This window comes from Zonotrichia leucophrys, chromosome Z, assembly GCF_028769735.1.
Source record: "Zonotrichia leucophrys gambelii isolate GWCS_2022_RI chromosome Z, RI_Zleu_2.0, whole genome shotgun sequence".
NCBI classification, from domain to species: Eukaryota; Metazoa; Chordata; class Aves; order Passeriformes; family Passerellidae; genus Zonotrichia; species Zonotrichia leucophrys.
Genome location: NC_088200.1, coordinates 43,642,760 through 43,668,529, shown reverse-complemented (window position 1 = coordinate 43,668,529; position 25,770 = coordinate 43,642,760). Strand labels below are relative to the sequence as shown.

At 36.3% G+C, this 25,770-nt stretch overlaps 1 protein-coding gene across 1 annotated transcript in view; it reads right to left on the bottom strand.

The window, feature by feature from the left end:
• Positions 1-10,247: 10,247 nt before the first annotated feature.
• Positions 10,248-25,770, bottom strand: part of CCDC171 (coiled-coil domain containing 171) — a 157,250-nt gene continuing 141,727 nt past the window's right edge. The window contains exon 25 of the mRNA XM_064736561.1: positions 10,248-10,382. Coding sequence (XP_064592631.1) covers positions 10,369-10,382 — 14 coding nt within the window. The 3' untranslated portion in view covers positions 10,248-10,368. The remainder of the gene's footprint in view (positions 10,383-25,770) is intronic.

Sequence of the window (25,770 nt, the reverse complement as noted above, 5' to 3'; positions counted from 1 at the left end):
AAACATTTTTGCTTCAATAGGAAGAATGATACGGTTCTCCTCAACCCACTGTAAAACTATGCGATTCTTACAGGGGAAGCAAAGTACATTTCCTTGGCAGAGAATGGCATTATATGGCTTGTGAGTCTTCATCCTCTTTTGTAGTCTAGTTAGAACCTGTGATCACAGGGGACCACGGTAGGCAAACAGACACTACATCCATTAACAAAGACACAAAATTTTACCTAAGTAGAAAGGCAACAGGGTCTAAGTTTCACTTACAGAAAAACAACTCTGAGCTATTCAAACAAGATCCTCTTTATCACTTCCTTTTAAATTTACTATTACTCCAGAGTCAGTCCAGTTAGGCTGTCGGCCGCTAGGTTTTAAGCAATTTGTTTGAAATTCTAGCAAATATATCAGTAGCAACACTTATTAATTTCCCTACCATTCCCTATGCAGTGCTCAGCCACTAATACAGACACAAAAGTGCAATACAAACAAGTATTCCACAAATACTTAATGAAAACTTTTGTTATAGTTACAGCTGAAAGGGTGTTTCACACTGGAAGAAATTTGCATTTTCAGTAAATTAAGATACATTCACAGGCTTCAGGACATTAATACAGTAGACAGAACAATGAAAAGATGTTGCAGATCAATAGCATTTTTCATCTGAGAATGAAAACATTTTCTTATGGTATTGGAGTAAAACTGGTAGAGTTTAGTCTTAATGAGAATTTACAGGTAGACTCCTGGACAAAGGGATTCCATCTGTAAGGGTAAACTGGGAGGGCTTTTGTTTGTTTCTCTTTTGTTTCATTATTGTCATTGTTCTTTGGGCTTTTTGTTTGTTGGTTTGTTTTGGTTTTACATATAGCAGTTGACATGAAAGATAAAGTGTTTTTTCTCTTTGTCTTACAGGGTGTGTCCAAACCCTAATTTATTGATAAAATCGCAGAAGTCTCTTCTTTGGAAATAATAAGAGCCGGGACAAGGCTACAGGTGTCCTCTGAAACTAATCAGAGATCCATTGGTTTTATTTTCTTTCTGATCCTTCACAATTAAAGCTGCTTCTAGATATTGTCTCCTGTTATAAATGATTTTCCTATATTAGAGTGACCAGTAAGAAAATATTAAGACAATTTTTAAATTGGTTTTACCTTTTTCTTGGAGCTTTTTGACCAAAGCTATGCTTTGTAGTTAATCTAAGATATATTTGGCTCACTCCTTTAAAAATGGGTTTGTTTATTTATAATGCCAAATAAAAAATTCATCACACTCTGCTGTTGATTTTTGAGTTTCCCTATTTTCCTTGATTATAATTTAATACATTATGCCTGATGGAGTCCTAAGAGTTCACTAAGCAACAGCTGGTTCTATCTGATTGATAAAAGAGCTTCTGGGAAAAATAAGTAGTTAAGGGCAAAGGCACACAACATGTGCACATACACCAGAAACTGCTACAAATACCTTAAGTAAAATATAGCATTAAAAAAGCAAATACCCAACTCAAATGTTAATATACAAATGCATTGTATGGATAATTAGACTTTGAACTCCAGGGGATTTCCACAAGTCTCCTTACAGCTTCCCAATACCATATTGCTTAGCATAGTTGTGAGTTTCTGGAAGCTAGAAAGATCTACTTTTTGCCCTTGATCCAGTGGTAGAGAGAATTAAGTCTGCACAGGCCAGAAGTCTATAAGTCTTGCCTGCTGAATATATAGGTTATCATAGGATACAACAGACTGAGTGCAGATCTTGGAAGAAGGCACAGATCTGTAAATGTCACCAGCCATTCCAATGTGAAGCAGTTGATCTGCTTCCAGACACTTTCATAATATCTCAGATATGAGGAGAAAATTAAATATATTTAGCTAGACACATTAGGGCAAGCTCTTAAATGAGCTTAAATTCTGCTACTAAAAAGCTGACTATTACGACTTACCACAAAATCACTCTTTGTGATTTACTTGTGATTCACACAAGATTAAAACACTTTGATTTTCCCTTAGAAGGCCAACTGTGATGTACCAATGGCACCTAATAAGACACTATAAGGATCAGGAAGTTCCCCAAATGCATCAAAATTTTCACACAAGCTAGGTCCATTTACAGTTGCATGCTTCAACCAGGCTGGCTGATATCAATTTGAAAAATAACACTGGCTTGAAAAAAAAATTTTGCAAGTCATAACTCATGAGCATTTGCAAATTCATTTCCAAGACAGAATTCTAATGACTTCCAGAAACCACCCTGCAGTCATGAGAAAAATCCTGGAAAGCCCAGAGTCCAAAAGTGTAACTAAGTCCTACAGGATTAGACAAACAGCACACAGACTTCTCCAGCCAAAATAAGGAAGTACAAAGCAGCTGTCCATATGACGGCAGTTACATTGAAATTGCTATTCCATCGTGCAAAAGCACAACACCAAATATATCCTACCCAGTGCACACACTGCTCTTGTAAACTCACTAGTGTTTGTTCCTTCCTGTATTCCTCTTCAAAAGCTTTTGAATGCACAATTTGCACTATTTTTACATCTCAATTGCCAAGCCAGCATCTATTCCCTCTTGGTGGTTTTAAGCTGGCAGGAAGAGTTAACACTGAGAAGTATTCAGATAAATAACATGAACTGAACTTTTTCCAAACTTAGACAAAGTCAAGATGAAAACCTATTGGTGTGTCTTAATGCCAGATTACAAAAGCTGTCAGAAGGCACTTCTATAACAAAACTCTCTTTGGGAGTTGGATTGTACTTTTCAACATACATTTACTAACTTGTGTGACACGCCTAACAAAAAAAAACCCTTGAGATTAATTTCTTTGTCTAAAGACATTGTCTCACCAGTTCTCTCAAGAGGCAGTCTGAAAACATACAACAAAAGCAAGCCTAGTTCGCGTTTCCTGTCAGTGTATAGTGGATATTGCCACCATTTAGAAAGTGCAGGATTCCTATGCCAGCAGAGTATGACTGTTCTGTATTGCACACTGGTTTTTCTATAGCACTATGATATGTCAGTGTATACTTTGCTAAAGAGAACTTTCTGTCAACAATCAGTGTTTCATTGGCATTAATGTGCAGTAAAAGACAACGAAGCATGACTCAATTAAACCACCAAATACTGCATTTAAATAACATTAACCTCTGACATTTTAAAAGAACAGTGCAGAATTTTAGCTGCATGATTCTTGTTAAGGTCAGTGCTTTAACATATACAGCTTCCCACCCCAAATGTCTCTCACATAAATTTGTTTCAGTAAGCCACCTGAGAATGAAGCCTGAAACCAGGATTTATCTACCACTGCAAACATTACAACTAAGGTTTCTCCCACACTTTTGTTTATGGGAACAAATTTTATTAACCTTCATATGGTGTTGAGGTAGGAAAGGATTTCATATTTAATTCACAATTCGCTCACTTTTCTTTTGATAGTTACCTTGTGAACTGAGGCTTACAAATTATTTTCAAAAGATTTTCAGTCAGTGAAAATCTAAAATGCTATATATATGAATGTCACAGGATAGAGTGTATCTTTGGTTCCTCCCCATATGTGCCAGTAGAATCCCACGCATTTTAAGGATTTTTGTTTGAAGTTCTAATGGCAAGTCAACACAACATACACTGAAGGTTACTGAAACTCTCGCCTGATTCATAGAAAAGTTGCCCCCACTTATTTTGCAATGCACATGTGCCAGACTTTTTAAGCCAAACAGCATTTTTCCTGTAACGTGTAGAAGGTACATGCCTTTCTTAACCATACTGCTCACAAGTACAGCATCCATGATCCTTGTTTCCACAACTTTTAGGACCACACTGTTAGTGTGGACTAAACTATTCAGATATCTGCAAGTTAGTTAGTGGGACTGCTCTGTGGGCTAGCTGTATTTCACACAAAATTAAATGTAATTATTTAAACATAATTAGCATTGCTTTATTTTTGAACAATCTCCTGTTACTGTCATGCAGTGGAAGATTAAAAAATTTGTTTATCAAGAAAAAAAAATAGGATAATACTTATACAATATTGGTGACAGCACTTGTGCTTAAAATCTAATCTTTAAATTTAACATTTTAATCTAATATCTTCTATTTTTTAATTACTGACTTTCATGAAATTAGTCAAAACGAAGACCAACCACTTATGAAGCTTTAATTTGGCATAGTAGAGCCATGAGAAGGCAATCTGACATCAGTAATAATTTTTAGTACTATTAGCTTATGAAGAGACAGGAAACATGGTACAATGGAAGTGGTAAATAAAGAACTGAAGAAAATTATTCAGTGGATCTCCCTACCTCCTGCGGAGCATTCCTTGGAAACAATTTCGTTTTCAGACACTTCCTCATATTTTGCTTTGTCCTGGTTCAATTTTATTCATCAGTCACTGGACACCAGAAATAGCAGACAAAGATTCAGTTTCATATGCATAGCTGAATGGCTGGTTTGCAAAGCACTGAACTGCAATACATAAAATTACATAAATTGCCCAAAATTCCTTCATGATGCTCCCCGTGACAGCAATCAGATCCATGTGAGCATGACAAAGACCATGTCACCTTCCATCTCCCATTGAAGGACAATTTGCAGAGACCTAAGTGAAAGTCACGTCTAAATCTGTAAAACTGAAGTCATAGTAGAGTCAGAGTACCTATACGAAAATGTTATTTTTCCAGTTTCATTCTGTACATAAAGATGTTAATTTATGCAAAAGATCACTGTAGGTTCCATTGGTTTAGCTGAATACTCAGCAAGGAGGAAAGAAGACAGTGAAACACTTTCTGAGTAAATACTGAGGTACATTTTTAGGCCATATGGAGACTATGATGCAAAATGATTGTCCAAAAATGATCAGATTACAAAGACCAAAGTGAAGTCAAGTCAGACAAAATCTAGTCATTTCATACTGGGCAAGATTAAAAAATAGGGCAGAATGTCCTAATAGATTCCTTTGTTAGTTTCGATTTCAAGGCTAAGCAACAACAGAATGGAGAAAGAAATGCTGAGTAAGCTTGGCATTCCATCACCAGCGGTAGGAGAGGTGCTCTTCACATATAGATTTCATCCAAACCTTGAAGCTGCCAGGGGCTTTTTGGGGTTTATTCACTGGAGATTAATCAAAGAACTACAAAAAACATCAGGAGAAAAATGCTACTAAAGCAATTTTGTATATCAGAAAAGAGTTTAAATATTTTTAGGAGCTTAGTTATAGTACATGCAAATTCATCTTAAATTTAGAGCATTGGAAAACCTTTCAAGTACAGAATAACTGCAGAATGATCAGATGCTCTTATAAGTGATCAAATGATCAGACTGACCTAATTGACAAAGAGGTTATGTAAAATATTGCCTTTCACTTAATCCAGGGTTTTAGCAGTGTTTGGAAACTTGGAGAGCCCTTTACAAAATAAAGTGTCCCACTAGTCCCCCCATGACTAGATACATGGACAGTAAGTCAGCCGAAAAACTGCCTGAATTAGTGAGCTCAAAGGATGGTGATCGGTGCCACAAAGTCACCTGGAGACCTCTCACTAGTGGTGTACCCCAGGGGTCAATATGGGGACCAATTCAGACTCATAACATTGTTAATGGCCTGGATAATGGAAGCCACTGCAAAATCCTCAAGTTTGCAGATGACACTAAATTGGGAGAAACAGTTGACAGGTCAGAAGCATTTGCTGCCATCCAGAGGGACTTTTGACAGACCAGAGGACTGATAGGAACTTGATGAAATTAAAGAGAAGAAAAGCTGCTCTGCCTGGGGAGTACTACCTTCAGCACCAGAACAGGATGGGGAACTGAGACTGACTGGGGCCCAACTGTCTGGGGAGCAGAAAAGTACCTGGAGGTACTTTTTGGCAGAAAAGTACCTAGAGGTTCTTGGTCTTCCTTTCTTACCATGAGGCAGAAATGTGCCCTGGCACCAAAGCAGGCCAACAACCCTTTTGGGCTGCATCAGGAAGAGAGCTGCCAGCAAGTCAAGTGAGGCAATCATTCCTCCCTAATCCAGCATTGATGACTCTGTATCTGTAGTAATAGCTCCAGTCCAGACCTCCCTAGAACATGAGAGAGATGGAAATAGAGAAGTGAGTCCAGTGAAAGACCAAAAAGATGACTAAAAAAATGACTGAAGAATAATCTTTTCTCATAAGAGAAGAGGCTGAGAGAGCTGTGATTTTTTTAGCTTGTAGAAGAGAAGGCTCAGGGAAATCTTATCAACTTGTGTAAATACCTGTAAAGAATATGGAGCCACACCGTCCTCTGTGGTGCCTAGTGACAGGACAAAAGGCAATGATCAGCAACCTGTTGTAGGCTGACTAAGGGGGCGTGCTGGAACAGATGATCTTCAGAGCCATGAAACCTCAGCTCCCTTGGTTTAACTTGGTAAAAGCATGCAAGATCTTTTACAATGGATGATACTCCCATAAATGCCTATTCAACTTGACAGTCATTGAATTCTGCTGAATTAAAAAAATAGCTGTGGGAGAAAGGAGCCAAAAAACCCGTTTACTACTACTACTAGTGTAGTACAGACAGTACTCTAAGGAATTGCTTAGAGTATGTGGAGTGATTATATCGTCAGTCCAATAACCAAAATCTTTGCTGAGAAAGATATACATAGTGTGCACAAAGGCACAAACACAACTTGTATTAAGAGCTATAAAACTTAATGCAGGGAAAAATAATGTATTATACAACCTCTTTTCAGACATGTGTTACTTCGCTGGTAAATAAATTAATATTAATTTTGAGACTGACCAAAAAGCCAATAATTTGTTGCACCACATTCAAAAACCACGGAGATTATTTTAACCCCACCAAATACAGTCTTTCTTCTAAGGAAAATAGTTGCTCTTGTGAAGAAGTGCTGAGATGAAACAAGTGGAACTAGTCCTCTTTAAATTCCAGGCTAAAAATGAAAAGCTTTGAAAGTAAAGATCAAGACCTAAAGCTCTGTAATTTTCAAAGCAAGGCAGAGCAGATGGTAGAAAACAGGATGGTCTGTTGAAAGCTACTGCTACGGTACTGTCTTGCCACATTCTATACAAGCATGACTTTTATTGTGTCCCCAAATGATAGGGAAAGATATGCTTTGGTAAGCTACAAACTACATTTGTAAACTACTAACAGGGAATCTTCTACTTATTTGGAATTTATAACAAATTTCACTTTACCAAATGGAAGAAAAAGCAACTCAGGGGTATCATACTAAAGATAATGCAGTTTACCACTCTCAGCTTCTTCACAATGTAAGAAGGAGGAGATTTTGATTACAAGTGGGACCTCTGACAGCCAAATAAAATACATTTCAAAGTCTCTTCTAAGTGGATGGCTTTAAGAGAAATGGTACATAACTCAGATAGTCAATATTTAAATAGAGTGAATGAGGTAGATGTTCTCCTTCAATGAAAACTTAAAAACTAGTTCTTGTGAGAAATGATAGCTTGTTAGATCATCCTATTAACTACACTCAGTTTGCTATTGTTATGATCCCTGTGAAATGACATAAAACCATGCCTGGAGCTGTAACTAGAGGAGATACTCCTAATCTCAGTAAGATAGGGATTTCAGAAAGAAATCCTTTTCCTGTCTCTACATGCACAATACCACATAGACTCGCAATGATGGGAAAGGTACAAGTAGACTGCAAATCTTCAGCAGTTTGAGACCACACAGCAAAAAGTAGGCACTTTCTTTCTCAAACTGTAGAGTGCCATGACAATATACCTTCATAAGTGCTTAAATGCATCTATACACAGTAGAGAGGAAAATGATCAGTGAAATATATTCTTTTATTCTTCATATTAATAGATCTTTGAAATTAAATTTGGAAAAGCAGAATACAGTACTTGTGGTGCCTTCAAGAACAGTCACTGTCATGAAAGAGTGGAGCCAACCCACTTGGAGGAAAATGAAAAGTTCCTTCTTCCCTATTCAAGACTAAATACACAAAGAAAATGAATGTTCTTCCTCTGTCAGCTGACTCTTACATGTAAGAGTTCTTCAAGATTTATTATGTGGCATTTCATGGCTCTGCATTGTTATACAAATATACATGTACAAAAAGGCTATGAGCAATGGACTGCACAATAAGAGAATATCTGAACATTTGAACCTCCCTTAGATTAAAGATCTTCCGTTGAAAATTAAAAGGCCTATTAGGAGTGCTTTGCTTTGCTCAGCCTGGAAAAGAGAAGACTGAGAAGACCTCATTGCAGTTACAACTTCCTCAAGAGGAAAAGAGGAGGGGCAGGCACCGATGCCTTCTCTGTAGTGACCAGTGACAGGACCCAAGAGAACTGCAGGCTTGAAGTTGTGTCAGGAGAGTTTTAGGTTGGATATCAAGGAAAGGATTTTCATCCAGAGGGTGGTTGGGTACTGGAACAGGGTCTCCTGGGAGGTAGTCACAGCACCAGCCTAAGAGACTTCAAGAAGCATTTGAACAGTGCTCTCAGGCATATGCTGTTACTCATGGGATTGTCCTGTGCAAGGCTAGGATTTGGACTTGATGATAACTGTGGGTCTCTTTCAACTCAGAATATTCTACGATTCTAGAGTACTTGAAAACAAGGGTAGTTGGAAGATTTGTTCATTTTAAGTGATAAAACATTTATGCATATATTCTTTTCCATCCAAAATGGAATTTCAGTAGTAGTCATGAAGCCTTAAAATCAAACCCTACATTTGACATATTAGACGAAATTACAAATTCCATAATGCATAATATTATTTTTCTAATGTATCACTTGCCCATACTGAGAAACAATCTATTATATAGATTTTGCATTCAATTTTTTTGTCAAAAACTACACAGCACATCAAAAGTTAATATCACTAGGGAGTTCTGTGATTAATATGAAAACAAATGGTATATTAAAAATTTCTTTTGTTCTTCATTCACAAGGATGAAAATGCTAGGATTTAACCTTTAAGGGTTAAAGAGTTTAATCAATGTCAATGTCTGATCTTCTGAAGGCGATAAAGAACAGTCTGTCTAGCGATACCCAACAGAACATCACTTTGTCAAGCCACAAAGCACCCAAAAGCTTGTCAAGTAAGTTACCAGAAACCTCTTTGTGGTTAGAACTCAGCTCCTTCCTGCTTGACCTATTATTTGATATTTGACCACTTGGTTGCAAGACACTTGCTCTTTCCAGCTGAAATGTCACTGGGGCATCTTGTCAGCTCCCCGACATCTCGGCCTGACATACAATTTTACTTTTGTGTGCTACAAGGCAGAAAATGCAGGGCAATGGCCTTGCTTTAAATTCTGTCAGCATCAAAGATGGGCGTCACTCTTGGGTCCTACCAACAACAACAAAAAAGGAGTCTATTTGAAGGTCAAAACAGCCATTACTTTTTAGTCTTTCAGCTTAAACTAAATATATTACCTGCAACACTGGTTTGGGAACTGTCCTTATAAAGTATATAAACATATCATCAGAAATCCTCTCTCCACAATTGTTCTTTCTTATGAAATGCAGACTTGATAAAAGGGTGAGTTTTCAGCGCCTGCAGGGACCAGATTCAGTGGTTAACTTAACTTGTTCAAATAGGCAAGTGGTATCATGTAGCTTTACAAGGAGCAACCTGACCTTCTCACATTGACCAGCAGTGACATTATTGTGCAGGAAGAGAAGCAGTCACATCATTTCTGTTTTGCACAACCTGCTTAAAGTTTGCAACTAAATGCTTGTCTTCAGTTGAGCTGACAAGAGAAAAGAGGGGGCTCAGTGAACCATGGCAGGGCTGCCATGAAATGACAGGAATCATTGGCATACATTTCAAATAGCTCTCTCAATCCTATTAAAGTATTGCAGTCCTGCTTTAAAATAGACAAGTATGAAACAACTTTGATAGATAGAGACTAAAATGGCTTATTGATTTTTTTTTAAGACTGAGGAAAATTACCCAAAATGTGTCATTCTTTAACATTTAAAAATATATTACATAAAAAATGAACAACTGCAATAAATAAAAGTTTAAAGAAATAACTGCTTCAGTATGCAAAACTGACAGGTGCAGAAATGTGAACATACAAATGCACATTTTCACAAAACCATAAAATTAATGTCAAAAAATACAAACGCTGAGCTACAATTCAAAGATAGCAAAAAATTACACTTTATTGCATCATTTTACATTAATATAATTTTTCCCTTCTAGAAGATTATTGATACTAAGAATCTGAAAATTCATTTTCCATTGTTCTTCTGGGATTGGATGTGACATCCAGGGTGAAGAAACAGATTGAAGACAGAGAACTGTCTCTGTTTTGCATAACACTGTAGGATGTGTCAAGTTCAGCTTGCAATGCCAAAAAGTCTAGGACAGAACTCTGGTCAGGCTGAATTTCTAGCTTGGAGCCACGCTGATGATTGAACTACCTCTTGTTTCCTGGAATGATAAATAAAAAATAAAAAAAAAACAACAAAGCACAAAGAGAATTTACACTTAGTGTTAAATTCCTTTCACAAAACTATGTATATGAAGTATTTGCAAGTGTTTTCTTCTTGTTTTAAACACTTACTTTGGTACCTGAGAGCCAATACCCATATTTAATAGAAAGAAACAAGGCATATTTTCTCAGGTATTCTGCCCAAATAAGTGTTAGAAAAAAATAATCTCCTGTATTTGAAGTGCTACAAATACTTATAGAGAACTTTTACCCCCTCTTCATTACAATTACCAGATTTCTTTTTCATCAATTACCAGATTTCTTTTTCATCAAATAAACAAATGTTTTCCAGTCTCCCCATCACTGTTACTAGGAAACACATGACATGCAAATTATGGAATGTATTTGGGTTTATTAAAATATATATTATCATCAATTGAAATCAAACACTTAATACTCTTCAAATGTTAGCCTGTAAGAAAATGGCCAGAAAACACACACTGAATGTACATTGATGGGAACATGATTCATATTTCAATAAGTCTCAACATTCAATCAAACAGATAATTCAACATTAAAGAACTTCCAGCACTAAAACATCAGGCATTGTACTTTGACAGATTATGGATAATATCAGTATATCAATACTAGCAATTCTTTTGAAAATGGTAAAAGAACGACATTCTGTATTCCCCTAAACAAAGAAAAGAAAAATCAACGACACATAGCTCTTCTGCCCTTTACCAATGCACTACATTGTGTGAAAATAACAAAAATTTAATCAGGTCTTATAACATATGAAAGCATCATATGCAAAGCATAATTATAGAATAAAAAAATTAACACACTGAATGGCCATTTCAGTATCTCTGAGGTTTAGAACACTTTCTTTTCATCATTTAAGGAAGAGTATAAATGCATATATAAACACACACACATTGAGGCAGAAACCCATATCAACAGACACACTAACTCATATATATTTGGAGAGAGGCTGAAGCGTGTGTGTATATTCATATTTCAACAAATCCAGTCTCAATTATATGTATAAAGACACATTCGTGAAAGATTCCCCTTCCCTCAGTTACCACTGCTGAAGAAAAACCAATTGTTGCCTCTAACACCTACTTCAACAGGTCCCTTTGATATGAACCCTTTTGATTTCCTGATTTCACCACAAGCTATATTGCAGCCACTCTAAACTCCTAGGCTATGCTAGACCTTCATTAAGAACTCATACGGAAGCAAATTTAGATGACTGTTTCAAGTACATAGTTAAAATGAGGTAGTGCCCTGAGTTTTTCTAAATTTTAGGTCTGACGAGGATGAAATAACCAGCAGGACTAGGAAGTAAGATATGTAATACTCTAGTTTTTCAGTCCTTCTGAGCTCTACCCTACCAAATAAGAACCCCTAAAAAGCCAATGTACAAATGAGATCTCAGTGTACCAGCCAACCTGAAATGAGAACTCGGTGAAGGCTAATACACCAATTGACAGCCTCTTCTTTGTACACTATAATCAACTGACCACACACAAAATTCTCTCTAAAATAAGAATCATTCATTAAAACCATTACAGCAGTATTGAAATACACAAACAACTTGTGATGTTCTAAAAAAACTTCTATGTGTAAAAAAAAAATATAAATCAATAACCTTCAAGCTACAAATGGGTTTTACTCTGGGTAACAAATATTGAGGACAAATTTAAACATACCACTTTCAACATCTCAAGTAATCAGCATACCACAATGAATGAAAAATCTCATGCTATGATTACACTCACATATTACTCTTTTCTAAGCTGTAGTGAGGGTTTTTAAAAAAAATATGGCATAAAAAATCCAGTAAAGAGGTAAGAAATCAGATTTCCTTTGAGAGTTGCAAAAATAAAAATTATGAAACTTAATGACTGACAGCAAGTCAATAGACTATGTTACAGCAAAAGCTTCATTGTTGGGGAAAAAAAAAATCTCTGGTTTAGTTATCTAGAGCCTGTGCTGTACTTATTACAAAGAACAGAATTCTAGTCATTGAACAGAGGGGAAATCAGATTTAATAGCAATGTGATTGGTGTAAAAAACAATTTTAGTCCTAAGAACTGTTTTGATCCAATATCTTTATATACCTTCATGATGAATAAAAAATTAGTACTCTATATGTTAGAGGAAAAAATACTCTGTTATAGTTCTGTTATAATATTCATTTTCTGAACACATACCTTTAGAGAGGAATTTTAAGTAAGTTCTAATTTCCCCAACAGACCACTTTCATCATTATTATATTTAAACACCTTTCTAAAAAGGGTTTTAAATTTAGAAACTCAAATGACTATGCCAGAGCTGTAGTGATAATCCATCATATAAATATGTATTTAGGTAATTTTTCAAAGAGAAATGATTTATCTGAAATCAGGTGTCTGTTTGGCACTTTTATTTACCCTGTAGGCTATACATTACTCCATCTGAACTGTTACACTTCACCAGGTAAATAAATATCTAGGACACATATGTCTAGCAAAAACATGCTTTCAAAATATTTATGTAATATAGTAATTGTTCATGTCCTGCGAACATTTTTCAAGTTTTGATCACCTAATTTTACAAAACGTGTTTTTTCGAAGACAAAATCTGAAAAGTTACTCTATATTATGGAATAATTGCTTTCTAAAATTTAGTTAACCCAAACAATTTTTTAATAGACATGGAAAAGATTTCCAAAACATTTTTTCTCTATTGTTGCTCTGTGACTAACCGACAGTCAAATTTAAGATCTAGTTTAAAGGTTGTCTCATGACATATGAGCTGTTTTACCACAGTTAAAACTCATTTATAGTGGGTTGCTTTACTATGATGATATCGTGATGGAATATTTTGATACCATCATTTATTATATCATTGTATTATGTTTTTATTGCAATGTCAGCCTACCCAAAAGCATCATGTTGTGATCAAAGATGCCCATCTTACATTTGTATATCCATATTTGTGGAATAACATGCACCGTTGGACACTTGAAATTAGAAGACCATGCACGTGTTATGACAGTGGTGCAGATAATTACAAAAGGAAATAAACTCTTACAAGTATAATGTTTATCTCTAATTGCAGGAAAAAAATCTACAGCTGAAGCTGCAGAATTAGTCAGAACAGTTTCAGCCTTCAAAATCTACACAAAGGTAATTTTACTGGACAATTTTCACAGCTTTTCAATTTCCCTCAGCTACGTATGTTATTACAAAAACTTCTTCCACTTCTCAGGTTTCCTGCCACTAATTTTTGTCACTTCAAACTGCTTTCAAATACTCAGTTTCAAAACACAGTAGCTCAAACTCCTCTAGTGCTTTCTTCTGACATGCAGCATGCTACCTTATTAAAAAATACATTGTTAGAAAATCAGAATAGTAGTGATAGGATTTTTGTGCATTAAGGCTTCTGGGTTATGCATGCAATAACAACTGGCTTTCCAAATGAGGAAAAAAAGCCATGAAACTGCTCAGAATCAGAAGAGACCAAATAAGAGACAAAAGGACATGAAGATTAATACTGAATACAAGTTATGAGAGTTCCCCACCTATGTGATGGTGCAGGTATGATAACAAGTTCAGTGTTATATCTCAATGTAAAAGAAACAAAACTGAATTACAAGGCCAGAAAGTGATCTGTAATTTGCCAGAATACAGGACACATAGGTGTGTGAGGATGCCTGTCAGTAAATTGAAATGCAGAGGGAGGACCCACTTTACTTTCTTCAGAATTCTAGCAACTCCTAAAATCTCTGTAAAGGCAGTAGCACAGTTTCTCAAGAGTAGGAAGAACTTTAAGTTAAACACAGATGCAGAGAATGGTGAAGGGAAAGTGAGAAATGGTCAATATATTTCTCCACAACTGATTTGTGATACTCACTCCTCTCAGCTCAACTCCACAACATACAAATACAAAGTAATATCAGTAGACAGCAAATCAAATGGCCGATAATATTCTTTTCAGCTTTTGCCACCTATCCTTCCTTACAGTTTGCATAACTTCACTGGTGCAATGTCAATTCCAGTAAGTGTTAAAAAAGGACCAGTGTCTTCAATAACCATTTTGCAGCACTTATGTGAAAATCCTATTTCCACATAAAAGATGTTAATTTTTCAGATCATTCACAATCTCCTACTCAGACTGCTATTTCCAAAACGGACTTGCCTTTTGCCAGATAATGCCAAGGGACTTCCAGTATGCTGCACCTTTTTTTTTTTTCTCTATCTGTTAAAAGTAGCTCCAAGAGCCATTTCTTACTTTCTGACTTATTTGAAATAATCAAATACTACAAATGGGTATTTAAAACTAAAGTATTACTTGTGGATGAATGTCAGTGTAATGCAATGTTAGTTACAAACTTCTGCAAAGCAGGAATTGTATGACCGAAACTGGAAAGTTTGCTTCCCGCGTCAGTGATCTTGCAATTCTGTATGCTGAGGCTGTAGGACAAAACTGATCCTGAGATCAGATATGGGTGATCTGACACAGTGTAGGAAAATGGTAACATTTGGTATAAATTTTAATTGTCAGCACTCCTGCCTGGATTGTGCAGACAATTTGCTATCAGAGAATAGTTCAGTGGGCTGCCATACTAAGTCAGAAAGGTAGACACACAACATACTTTGGATGCTGCTTGCCAACAAAACTAATGGCTCTTTTCATCATCAAGAATTTCCTATTCCACTTTCAGTTTTTAAACAAGTATGAGTCTGTAATACAGGGAAATTAAAATTTTTCTTACTTTCCTAATGCTCTTGCATTTAATTCATTCAGTGAAATCACACTCTGGAGGCTTAATTAAAAGCAATTAAGACAAAGATTTCATTATATATTGTATTTCTTTTTAAAGAAAATCCTGATTCATTCAAACATATTTAAACCTGGTATGTTTGAAGAACACACAAGATTGGATGCATTATCATGCCAGCTAAACACTTTATCTTCAATGTTTGGTTGGCTTAAAGACAAATAACTTGGTTCTGCATTGTTAATTTTGATGTTTTCTAAAAGTTTTGGCTAAATTTCACACACAGCCAATACTGTAAGCCTTTGTTCCAGATGCTCCACTGGAAACAGAGAAGTTTCCCAATTTTAGGTCAAATTCTCTGCATGACGCTATTAATACCAAGGTATTAGACGAACAAAGCCATGCTCTTTTTTTCATGGTGAAATTATTGGTCTGTTTTAATTTCAATCCAAGTTTCCAAATTCTTGAGTACTTAGTACTTTTAGAGCTTTTACTACTTTAGAACCTAAGTTCTTAGTACGTTTTGCCCATTATACCTACCACTGTCTTTCCACTTTCTCATGAGTGGAAGCAACTTCTGCTTATTTATTTATTTGTTTTGAATCTGGGTGGCCAACCCAAATGACTACTGCTTTACTTTCTGCTGCATGCTGCAAACAACACTGAAAGGTACTCTATGTTTCACAGCAGTGTGTAAGATCATCCCTGCTTTTAAATGATGCTTCTCTTGCTTCCAAGGAAGGCTTTTCTACTATGTGACTTTTCCCCCAGCTTCTCATTGCCTTACATCGGTATGTCATTCATGGTTCCCTCTCAGCACTCCACTTCTTTCTAGCAAGAAGGGGAGGAGGGGATTACAATCAGAGACTAAAAGACTCACAATGCCATGGTAAGGCACCAGCAGCTCACAAAGTAGTCCACCCCCTACGTAGCCTTTTCTTTTGGGAAAACAGTCTCTATTGCACTAGTTGAAGTGCCAAACTTCATATTCTCACGAGATATGTATTCAGCCATCATCCCAGTTCCTATCCAGTGAGACTGTCTGACGTAAGCCTTCAAAGTTTCATCTGTGTTGGATGTATACTGCTGCTCTAGCAGAAAAAGGAAAGAAGTATATTTACATTCATTTTGCCAAACATTAGCATCTTCTGTCCAATCATTTGAATGCAGAAGTGTTAGGAGAAAACAGCTTAGAGAACAAGGGTTGACACATACAGTGTGAAATCTTAAGGTGCTTGAATGCAATGAGGGAGAAAGTGAGACAGAACCACATTTCATCTCCCTAACAGTGCTACAGTCCACATGAACTTTGTGACAGGTCTCTGTCTCTCAGCCACACTTCACTAGCTTCTGCTGACATTCAGCTGTCAGACAGCAACCCTTTACCATGCCCCTAACATGCTCTACAGCTTCACCCAATTAACTCGCTTTCACTTGACATTGCAGCAAAAAGCTTCATAATAGGTGGTCAAGGTGCACGGTGTCTGCTTGCCCTCTAACTGCTCACGCACAGCAAAATGCTACCTTCCTTTTTGTCTGTTTGCGACGAACCGGCTCAACTACAATTTAGGCATTCTGCTACTAAATGGAACAAGGACAGTGGACCTTTGCCAGCAGTGCATTTATTAATCTCTCACCAAAAACCATCCTAGAGCTGATAATCACAGCAATTTTGGCAAAAAAGGAAATTACACTGATCCAGTTAAATACTTCAATCACTTTATACTTAGCAAAAATATACTGTAACAGCAATTTTGTTTCAAGGGGAAAGAGGGAAAAAAGTAATTTATTTACAATAGTAACACTTAACAACATAGAGGAGGAAGGCTGCAAACAATGAAAGTGTCTTTATGACTCAGCTTTCTTGCATTAAAAAATCTTTAGGTATGCAGAAGATTAATTTTTCCTATGCATTTCTGCCAAATACACAATATTTTTAGGAGTATTTTTAGAAATATGGATCTATATAACTAATAAAACAAATTATCGATTAAGAATATGAAAATTAACATTTTAGGATTCATTTGATAGCTTGTAGAAAAATAACACCAAACACACAACTCACCGTTACTTTGCTGACAGATGCTTTGAGAATACTTTGATTTGCTCACTAGTTCTCTCAAGTATATTTCTATATAAATACATGGCGTAGGTCAGAAAAGTCCCTTAAAAAATCAATATGTATGTAATAAGTATTGATGACACTCAAGTGCTCTGTGCTGAAGAGGGTAAGTGGATTGAGCACTGGTGTCTGGACAGTGAAATTATGAAAACCACTATAGCATATAGCTTCTACTGCCCTTATGGGTTTCAACTACCAAAATTCCAGCAAGACAGGGCTCAAAAACTATCAACACAGCCCTCTAAGATTCCAGTGTGCTAAACTACAGCAAGCTCACGTAGATTATGTATTCTATTTTCTTTCCTATCTACAGGGAAAGTACCCTTGCAGTTCTCTTTAAAAATCTTTGAAAGGGCATTTTTTCCACTCAAGAATTTTCATTTTCACAAAGAGAAGCAGACATCAAGACTTCAGAAAGTAGAAGCTCAAGGTATGTCCTAAGCATGATGCAAGGAAAAAAAGAAAGGAAATACATTGATTAAGATGTAAAGCAGACTCCTCTCATGACAGGAATTTATGGGAAGAACATAACCAACCTGTCTTTATGAAAGGTGGTGAAAAGCAGCAAATCATAAAGAATTGGAACTCACATACCTCTGGAAGAGGTTGCTAGTGCAGAAGTGGATAGCTTTGTAGCAATGAAGAAAATACAGTGAACACCTCAATCAGATTTCATGTAGGAAACTGGCATTACTCAGAATTAAAATGAAGTGTCAGGGACATGCATGCCCTCATAGTGAATAATATTACTGTAGATCTTGTAAATGAACAAATATTATTTTGGTTCACTAGGTATTGAGATTTTAATCTCTGGTGGTTGCAATCCTGAAATGACAAGAGAAATGCTGATGTCAAGATTTGCCAGCCCTTACTGTCTGCTACTGAGGAGTAGATCAAAGTTCACTCTTTGGAGACCATGGAACTAGGACCATAAATGGGATACTGAAATGGTTTATGCAACCTATCTGCACCTATTTGAAAAGCAGACTGATTGGAATCTCATATATAAAATACAAACACTTGCATTTTGAGTCAGAACACATGCACAGTTGCACTAAATGCGAATCTGAATCTCAGTTAATCTAAATAACTGTATTAAACTGAGTAGTCTCTTTAAAAAAGATCCTCTAGTGATGGAGCAAAGAATGACTGACTTATACCATGTTTCAAAGTGAACTAGTGTTACTGCCAATTTCATTTTCTCAAAATGGAGGTTTATTATTAAAATCATCAAGGTATTAGGAGAACAAAGGATTCCATCTTTTTAGCGCTGGCCAATACATGTAGATTTTCTGGATAGTCCACTGCAGATCTGCAGGCTTCTACCTCCTAGCCAAAATCCTGATAAGGGCTCCATCCCACTCCACCATAAATTAGATCACAGACAGATTCACCACAAAGAGGTACATTTGGCTCCCTGTAGGTTTAGTATAGTTTTCTAAGTTTTGTTTGCTTATTCAAGGCAAGTACTTTAATGTTCATTGATCCCCAGTAAAATTTAGCTGAGGTAACTTCAGGAGGGAATTATTCCTTCTCCCACAGATTACATGCAATATCTGAAGCAGTGTATCTTCAAAAGAGTCCTAAAGAGCACTGTTTTCCCTGATTAGGGAAAACAGTAGGCTTTCTAACAATATTGCTTATGAAGTATCAGTTGATATCTGAATAGCCGAGAAAAATATTTTAGGCTCTGTTTCAGCTGATGGCTAATACGTAGGTCTTCTATAAATTCAAGATCCAAATTACAGTAACTAGGCAAGAAATCAAACTTATCAGTTATAAACAACTTGAGTGTGGGTGAGCTACGTTTACTGTCTTTGTTGGTTTTGACCAAATCTATATATACAATTATATATGAGACTGAAATTAAATAAAAAATTAAATAATTACTTCAACAGTACTTTTTCTACTTACTAGATTACTGAGCAAATCCTCCAAGAATAGTTCTTAGCTCAGGTACTAGACTGTCTCTTTCTGTGAGACTCAATATGCAGTTCAAGTGAGCCCACTAGGCAAACAGAACTAATATTTCCTGCATACCAATCATATTTTAGATGAATAAACATTAAAAAAATGCTAATGGAATTTCATCCTTTCATATATATTTAAGCCAAATGTGTGCTCTGATAGCAAAGTTAAAAGCAACAAAAAACCCCAAAAAACAGACACTACCACCACATGCTACAAACAAAGAAATAAAAACAGCCCAAAACCCAGAAACTACCAACACATACAACACTCCAAACTTTCATCAGTCATGAAGAATATAGAGGAAGATTTGGGAAAATGTTTTTCAGCCTTTTGGTTTGTAAAACCAGAAAGGTGTAATACAAGTTTAAAAAATTAGGTTTTCTAAAACAACCCAACAAAACCCCCAGAACAGGGATGTTTCAGTAATTTGGTGTGCCTTGTACATTCCAGAATTATACCTACAATTTCTTTACTCAGAGGTCCCATTAAGATTACAGTCTTCTAAAACATCTCATATTTAAAGCACAGAAAACTTCAGTAAGTTATTAAATTAAACTCAAAATACTGAAAGCAACAGGATGTTTTGACATATGCAAATTCAAACTAAACTGTATGACTTGATGTGTCAGGAAACTTCGCAAAGCCCTGGTTAAGTTACAGTGTTTAATGTTCAGACTCCCAAAAGAATGCAACAGATTTAATAGACCTTGTGAAAGGAAATCTGATGTCACACAGGCTTTGAAAGACTAACAGGAGCATATAGCATATGCCTGACCATAAGCATATAAGCACCATACAAAGATTTCTATAGGCTTCTCTGAAAACAGGAGTTCTTTTAGGAATTCAAGGAGTTACACCATCTGGAAAGGATTAAATGGAATCATTGCACCATCATAATGTCACTGCTTTCCTAGTATCATCACATCTATCAGGGAAACTCTGCTGGTGATTAACCACACTATTTGTGACTATATTTTTAGCAAATTTTATTATTCACTGTTCATTTTAAAGGTACCCTCCCTTCCACCACAAGGAAGAAAAAAAAAGGGGGGGTGGGGTGAATTGATTGCTTGAGCAAAAGAGGCTCCTGTCTTTTCAAATGGTTGCATTTCTCAAAGTCAAAAAACCCCTCAAATTCTTGTAAAATAGGGAAGTGAAATTACACTTTAAGAAGCACATTTCTTTCTAAATCAATTTCTTTAACTCAACTATTAAACAAACTGAAGAAAACAAATGTTACTTGAATAATCAAGATCCCTATAATAACAAATCATAACAACAACTTTTTAGCTGACAGTAAAGCTCTTTACCCTGTGGAGTGCCCATTTCCCATTTTAAAAAGTTGTTCAATGATTAGTTTATTCAACAGGTCGAACTGCTTCCCAGACTTCAGTCTCTGGAGAAAACAGGTCCTCACTATGATCAACTATAAAAACTGTGCCTTCTCTACATGATGTGGGTTTCACAGAATTCAACTAAAAATTTTTACACATAACTCAGAAACAACAGCAACTAAATAAATAAATAAATAAACCAGATGGGTAAATATTAAACAGTGCATCTTAAATATGTAAGACTCAGCAAAAAGAAAGATGAAGATGTAACTTGCTGTCTGTATTCCCTTAAATCATGCCAACATTACAGGAATAAAATTATGTGCTAAGAACAATATTATGCTTTGTGCACTAATTGAATTTCCTGTCTATCTCCACAAGCTGTATTCTCTAATATATTTCAAAGTATATATTCAAATATATTTCAAAAAATATATTTTCTCCATTTGTCACATTAACTTTTATGCTTAAAATACAAAATGCAAGCAAATGGAAGCAGGCAAACATATTTATTTTTTGAAGAAATATGTTACTCTTCTGCAATCATGTCACAGAATGGAATGCAAAAGTTTTTTCACAGTTGAAAAGGATGGAAACATGCACAATTATAGGAGAAAGCAGAGGAAAAGAGCATTAACAATTCAACAGGAAAAAAATTTCATAAATTCTAGAAAGGCGCAAAACAAAGTTGACTGCTGTGGTTTGCATCTACCCTTCTTTACTCCACTCACTATCAATCACCCTTTGGCCTAAAGAGGATCCACCCTCCCCTGTGTGGACTAGTGTGGACTAGTGAGGTTAGTTCTGACAGTAAAATCTGCTGGGGGCCAATAGAGACAATACCTGTGCTCCTTGTGCTCCCATGATCTTACCCCCAGTACAGACTGCACCAGAAGCAGAAACTAAGAGGAGACAGAGCATCAGAGACAGTTGTGTCCCGTTAAGGGAAGGCTGACTGCGAGGTACCTCTCTGCCACCCAGAGGGAAACACAAACCTCTTAACACGAGCTTTACCTTTACAAAACACAAAAGTGTGTGTGTGTGTACACTTACATGTTTTTTAATTTAATTATTATTTTTCTTAAGGGGTGAATGTAATACTAGCCACACTATGTTACAAGCGCATGCTGCACATACACACATTACTAGCTGAGAAAGAGACAGGCTCCTGGCAACACTGCCCTAGGTCATACTCTAATCTTTTTTTCCCCCCTGTGATCTAGGCAGTGAGCTAGTAGTATAAAGTAAACAAGAACAGCAAAAAGACAACAAAAACTGTCTTTCTATCATCTATCATCCTGATCAAGTGAACTGCAATCCACAGGGTGCATCTACACATCTTGCACTCTTTATCAAAGTTAATATCTGAAGATCAGCACTGAATTTTCTCCTTATAAACAGTGCTTTAAATACTTAGCTTGAAACATAAAACCAAACAGGTGTGAAAACAAGAAAACAATTATTCACAACAGTATAACTTGTAGGATTTAAATTTAAAATGTCAAGAAAATATCAGAAAGATGACAGACTGGATTGCATGGATTCACTCACCATTTAAGCATCTATGCTAGACTCATTCAGGCACAGCTATGCTTTAATCCCCTCCAAAAATTTCTCAGCAAATTCAGAGTCTCAGAACAAACAGACATTCCCTTTATGTTTAACCCACAGTTTAGCAGGGAATAATAGAAGCTTCCCGGCTCTCTTTCTTGAAATAACTTCTTCAAAAGGGAGGAGGAAGCACCTTCTGGCCTGAGTAAAAGTCCTTGAGTCTGGAAAGAAGTGAATTTGTCTGCCTTTGTAGAGAATATTCCTTTTCTTCTCTAAAGACAGTAAAATGGTGTCCTTAGCTCTGTTCTTTTGTAAAAACTTTTTCCCAGGGTTAAATGTCCTGGTCTATAATACCCAGTTCTCAGAATAACACCCTAGCACTCCCAATACTTTCATTTCTACTACAGCATTAACAATATATGTAATAATATATGAATGTTTCTTTTAATTTGATGTCCTGGAAATGCTCCTTTGATAGGTGTGGGAAGAAGGCAAAAGAAACAGCAGTGTGTAGCCAACAGGAAGAAAACGTATGTGGTTGATGAATTAAACTCATTGTGTATTACCAATGAAACACATTTCAAAAGACTAGTGCAAAGGTGTCTAATAAGGAAAAAGCCATCACACGGCTGTCTCCTGACTTACAGCTGCCCTCCACAGCAACTCGGGCATTTCTGAAACACTCTTTTTCAGGAAACCCCACCTAGTATTTGCAAAGAAAATAGAAGACTAGCTCATTCCAGTATTTCTCCTTTGAAAATTGAATGAAATGAAGTGTAGGCATACACTGCCTTGCTCTCCACTAATCTGCTGCAGGCAGAGAATGAATGCATGATGATTTTTTACAGGACAAACTTGAACCTACACTTTAGACTTGCTTCCTTATCCAAATCATTATTTTCTCGAAATTAATCTCCAATTAGTTGCTCCTGAAGGTACTATTGCTGCACTGGCCCGTATTTAGGGTAAGAGATGAATACTGCTCTAGCTTCCAAGTGTCTTGTTTTCAGTCCTGGGAACTGAGGATTTTTGTTTGTGAGCTGGTAGTTCCAGTACATCACTAGGAACACATTTCTAATGCCATAGAAATGCAAACCATGAAGGAAAAAAAAAGGAAAGGAGATTACCTTCCTGAAAACATGACCCTCCTTTTTTGAGACTTAGCCAATGACTTGAAAGATTTGTTTTGTGCTTAACAGCGGAACAAACCTGTGGTCATTTAGGAACTTCATGGTTTCCATTAAACCACACAGCATGGACATTTGGAATTTCATAGCAACAGTGAAGTGAGAATGTAGATTTTACTTTTCCGAAGTACCAACCTCTGCTGAGAGTTAACACCCACACACATTCTCTCACATTCCTTAGCCAATTCATGTCATTAAGGAGAGCTGAAGAGCAGACCAAACAAAGGAAAAAACCAAACTAAAACAAACCAAACCAAACCAAAAAAATCCCACAAAAACCAAACCAACCCTACTTAAGCCTCTTTCTTAAGCACTTGAAAGTAAAATGCTAAAAGTGGAAATGTAATGTTTCAATGCAGCCCTCTTTCTGTCCATCTACAGTGTTTACAGTACTAACTCTCAACTGAAAAACTGATTATTGGAAACCACCTAATTACCCAAGCATTCACCTCTCTGCAGGTGTAAATACATGGGCCTAATAAGCCTTCCCACTGTGAAAGCAGTTATTTAAATTATATTAAAATATTAAAAACTATTTAATGAGCTTTTTTCCCCTAAAGTAAATTGAGTGTGTGCCTTAACCTGCTTCAGGCAAAGGAAGTTTCAAACATATTGGTTTTGAAACTAGCCATTATTTCCCATGTTGCAAAAATGGCAATTTTATTTCCCAACAGCAAATGAAACTGTCAGGAAAATTTAGATGCAATAAAATTGGGTGGTTAAACCAACAAGCTGGATTTGGAATAAAACTGAATTAAAGGAATTAAAATTAAGCATTATGTCAGTCAAACTTTAGAAAAAACTATTTGAAATGGGGGAGGGGGATGTATTGGGGTAGGGTTTTTTTGCAAAAGTTAGGTTTTGGACTTGGTGAGGTCCACCCATAACTACCTATTTTATGTCCATCAACTGTGTCACATTTGAAATTTGTGCAATGAAAAATATTTTGCATAAAATGTGTTGCTTCTGGCAACATTTCTGCCTAAATAAAAAGTTGTCAGGCAGTGTGTGACTTTAGTGGTACAGAGTTTTAAAATGGTGGCTTCAGTCCAAGGCTAGCTAATAACGGCTGACATGCACTGGAATCTTGAGGCCTAAATCAACATTGTTTTCACAGCTGTAATTAAGCCACCTAATCAGAAGCACATTTTGACGGGACAGTTTCTGGAAGCCAGACATTACAATTTCTTATGCCTGGAGCGCAGTGGCTCATGAGAGGTCCTCATTTAATTTCAGGTTTTAAAAAAAAAGGCTGTAAAATGAAAAGAGTATAAAAAAAAGCAGTATATGGCTGTTGAAATGAAGCAGGCCTATGTGTTCATGCCTTGACCAACCCTGCATCCCACCCTGCTTCGGCTCTCTGCCGAGTCCCCAGCTCTCAAGTGGCAGCTACACACAGTGAGATTAAGGGCTTCTGCCAAAGTCAACAGATGAGCTGGTCTGAACTGGCTCTCTGTGTGTTCTGATTGTAAATTGTGCTGGTGATGATTAGAGAACTCTAACACAGGATGTCAACTCTTAAAACTGTCCAGAGAAAATATTTTACTTTTTTTTTAAGTTCAGGAAATTTTTTAAACTTCTTTTGTGGCTTGGTACATAGTGTTGCGTCTATAACTTTCAGATGATTAAAACATGAATTCAAACAAATCAAGCAACTATATTATTTAAAAAAATACACTGTTACTTGCTCTCATTGGACATATTTCCCTCATTTAGGAATGTTTACATAGCAGTGGTGCTGCAGAATGCAACACTTTGACTAGTACAATACAGGAGTCTTGTGCTTCTTCCACCTGCCAAGTGGAAGACAGCTGCAGAATTCAGACTATCAGCTACTTTTCTTGTATGATTATCAGTTTGAGACCTTGTCATACCTGCTTCAACAGCTACACTGCCTTGTTTTTTTTCTGGAGCACAGCTACATTGGTAACTGTAACATAAACTTTCAACCCCAGAGGCCACTGTAAAACTATCAGTATGAAGGCACCAGTCACTGGGGTCTGATTACATTTGGTTATGCACTTTAATTACATATGGATTCTATTAACTGAACCTTTTGCCTTATAGGCAACATTTTAATCAAATTACTATAATTTTAAAATATAACAGTCTGACAAGTTTAAAGTTCACGTACCTAGAATATTGAGCATCAAAATTTTTTTGCATAGAAAAGGAAGCATTCTTTACAAAACAGCAAACATGTTGTTTGCTATTTATTTAGGGTAATGTTGCTTTTCACAACATTACCCTAAATTGCAGAATGTGAGTTATAATACAGGTTGTTGTTGTTGTTATTAGTAGTAGCAGTAGTAGTATTATTTTAAACTATATAATATATACTGTTTAGTTACAACTATTACTTGTGTAAGCAATACCAGGTGACCATGTGATCATTTGCATTAGGACATGTGCATTCCTTGGCTATGCAGTAAGGCTGGCAAGTTGTTA